General features: G+C 44.6%; 1 protein-coding gene across 1 annotated transcript in view; it reads right to left on the bottom strand.

The window, feature by feature from the left end:
• Positions 1–540: 540 nt before the first annotated feature.
• The window catches only part of LOC141133547 (very-long-chain 3-oxoacyl-CoA reductase-like), a gene marked incomplete in the record, with an annotated part of 54,772 nt that continues 51,962 nt past the window's right edge, over positions 541–3,350 (bottom strand). The window contains 2 exon segments of the mRNA XM_073622995.1: positions 541–752; positions 2,411–2,544. Of these exon segments, the coding sequence (XP_073479096.1) occupies positions 642–752; positions 2,411–2,544 (245 nt within the window).

The raw sequence follows: 3,350 nt of genomic DNA on the forward strand, positions 1-3,350 counted from the left end.
ATGGGGATCTGTTTGTTTACATTGACAGATCCCCGTTCTGGCTCTCTGAGGAGCGATCGCGGGTGGCCGGCGGACATGGCAGCCGCCGACCACGTGCATCGGCTCCAGCGTCGCGCCGCAGGCCCCCTATCGCTCTTAAAGCGCCCGACAAACACCTACGGTGATTCACACAGCCACGCCATCCTGCCGCAGTATAATGACGGGGCTGGTCGGCAAGTGGTTAAAACTAGGCTCATGGCTTTGGCACAGTATACCCGCCGATAAATCACATCCGGCTGGTTTATAAAAAAAAAAAAGCTGCCTCCTTGCTGCTCTGGGAAAAGTGACCCACTACAGATTGTTTTTCACAGGCGGTAAACGAGGGTAAACGAGTCCTTTAGCAGACAAAAATCAGATCTACACCCCTCCCAGGAAGGACTTGTGCTGTGTGGCAGAGCTGTGTAAATCTCAGAACTGGATGGACAGAAACACAAATCTCTTGGCAGGTACAACATCTCTCATAGAAGTATTTCTTCTGTGTATTTTGCGGTTTTCCTGGAGTTCAGTTTTCATTTTTTATTGCAGAACAGCATTTAAAATCTTTAAAAAAAATGTATTTGTAATATTCCACTTTAATAAATGTGTATCTATGTAAATTGTTATCAGTCCGATTTCCGTATATTCATAATAATGCGAAAGGTGTGACGGGCGATCCAGGTGATCGTTGTGGAACCCATGACGGTCTCGGTGAGAAACAGATCCAACAGGAAGCTCTGCAAAGAGAAAGTGGGCGTGGATCAGGGATGAGATGAAGAGTACCTGTCACCTGCACATAGGAGAGTCGCTCTATTGGGAATGAATGGATAATGCAACACTACAGTATGGGTGCGGCATGAGCAATAATTGCAACCAGTTCAACCCTCACACTCTACACCTCCTATGGAGCCGCGTCCATAACAACCAATGAGTCATCAGCTGTCAGCGGGATTCACTGCTGACAGCTGAATGTAAAAAAAGAATTGCTGGTAATGCCTGCCTGCTCTTTAACAATGCAATATTTACTAATGGTAGTAAATATGCCTGCTACCGCCGGGCATTCAATTACAGGCAATTCTTTTTTTACATTCAGCTGTCAGCAGGGAATCCAGCCAGTCGAGGAGGTGGGACTTTGTTTGACAGCGGCCGGCGTTTCAGATACAAGGTGTGTCACAGCAAGAGATCCTTTCTGTGATTTAGCCGGCTCTCCTCCCCGTGCAGAGATAGACTGCATTGATGATCACTGATGGGCTGCATTGATGGGCACTAATGAGGCTGCATTCATGGGCACTGATGAGGCTGGAATGATGGGCACTGATGAGGCTGCACTGAGGGGCACTGATGAGGCTGCACTGAGGGGCACTGATGAGCACTGATATGCTGCAGTGATGAGGCTGCACTGATAGGGCTGCACTGATGGGCTGCATTGACGGGCACTGATAAGCTGCAATGATGGGCACTGATGAGGCTGCACTGATGGGCTGCATTGATGGGCACTGATGAGGCTGCACTGATGGGCTGCATTGATGGGCACTGATAAGCTGCAGTGATGGGCACTGATGAGGCTACACTGATGGGCACCGATGAGGCTGCATTGATGGGCACTGATAGGCACTGATAGACTTCATTTATGGGCACTTATATGCTGCACTGATGGGCACTGATGAGGCGGCACTGATGAGGCTTCAATGATGGGTACTGATGAGGCGGCACTGATGAGCCCTGGCAGGCACTGATAGGCTGCCCTATAGGCTGCATTGATGGGTACTGATGAGACTGCACTGATGAGGCTGCACTGATGGTCTCTCTCTCTCTCTCTCTTTATATATATATATATATATATATATATATATATATAAATATTGTACGTATGATCAGCAAGAGGTTAAAATGACAGTAAAATCATGGTTCTGGTACAATGGTTAATTTTTTTTCATTGCGACACTAAAAATGAGTAAACAGAATAAATATGTATAATAAGATAAAAACAATTAAAAAAAATGAATGGTTATAAAAAGAAGATAAAAAAATAAAGAAAATTTAAGTGGAAAAGGGGAAAAAGGAGTTAATTAATGCTGATTAGAGAAAACTATTTGGTAATAAGGGGGCATCCCACCTATGTATGAAGGGGTGTTAATGGGGCTCCCCCTATGACCACCAATGTAAGGAAAGCATCACCTGGGGACGGGGGGGGGGGGGGGGGACAGCATACCCTAAGATTTTTTTATTTTTTTTTTAATCTAGTCACAAGTAATTAACATGGAGTAATTACTTTTCACAGAATTTTTGTATATTTTAGCTTTTTTATTTGGTTACAAGCACCTAACCTACTATGAGGTTTAATTTCCCATTTCTTAGTAATATGGAGGAAGATAAAGAAGGCGGTGCGGTGTACCTGGATGGAGTGGGATAGGCAGCCGCTGGTACGACTGGTCAGCCCCGCGGTGTTCAGAGCCTCCCGGGCGAAATCGTCAGACGTCTTCACCAGAAGGTTCCTCTTCATATTTTTGTTCATGTTGGTGGAGACGAATAGCGGCATCACACACTGTAGGGACAGACTCCAGTGAGAAATGAATCCTGATCATATAAATAGGTGGATTTCTACGAGGGAACTGCCAGGATCTTAATGGTGCCGGGAATGCTGGAACTTTAAAGCTGAACTCCAGGATAAGGGAATGCTGTCTAAATACATTCATTATGTGTATTTTTCCTGGAATCTCAGTGCGATTTGTGTATTTCTTCCAGATCTGTGCAGTAACCCGGTGTGGGACTTCCTGTAATAAAGACCGCTCACTGCTCCTCTCTCTGCTTGTGCAGGGTGACTGGTCTGGGCTCCGCCCCCTCCTATTGTTTTCTGCGGTGAGTGGCCCCACCCACAGCTCTGCTCTCTGCACAGGCTATGCACAGCACAGAGATGATGTCACTGCTGCTTTTACATCTGGGTTTGCAAAGGCATTTGAAACACACAAAGGGGATTTATATCCTTTGTAACTATTGAGAAGGGTTTCCAAATGAAGGTTTCATGCCAGGAGTTCATCTTTAAAGCAGACTCTGATCTTGATATGGACCTAGCATTTTTTTTTTTTTTTTCTGTAGCTTATGAAAAAAAAAAAAAAAAAAGAGGACATACAGTGTAAGTAAGTAGAGTCCATATCGGGGAAGGACTAGGAATGCAGAGGATGAAATATAGTTTAGAAATAAAGGAATTTATTAATCTACATAATAACTAGAATTAAGCTTAAAAATGACAGATTTATGGGTGGAAATGCCAGCTGCAACATTTTTGTTTAGTTTTTGCTACGAAAGGTTAGCACCCCTTGCAGGTGTTTATTGCT

The sequence above is a fragment of the Aquarana catesbeiana genome, linkage group LG03 (genome assembly GCF_042186555.1).
Source record: "Aquarana catesbeiana isolate 2022-GZ linkage group LG03, ASM4218655v1, whole genome shotgun sequence".
NCBI lineage: Eukaryota > Metazoa > Chordata > Amphibia > Anura > Ranidae > Aquarana > Aquarana catesbeiana.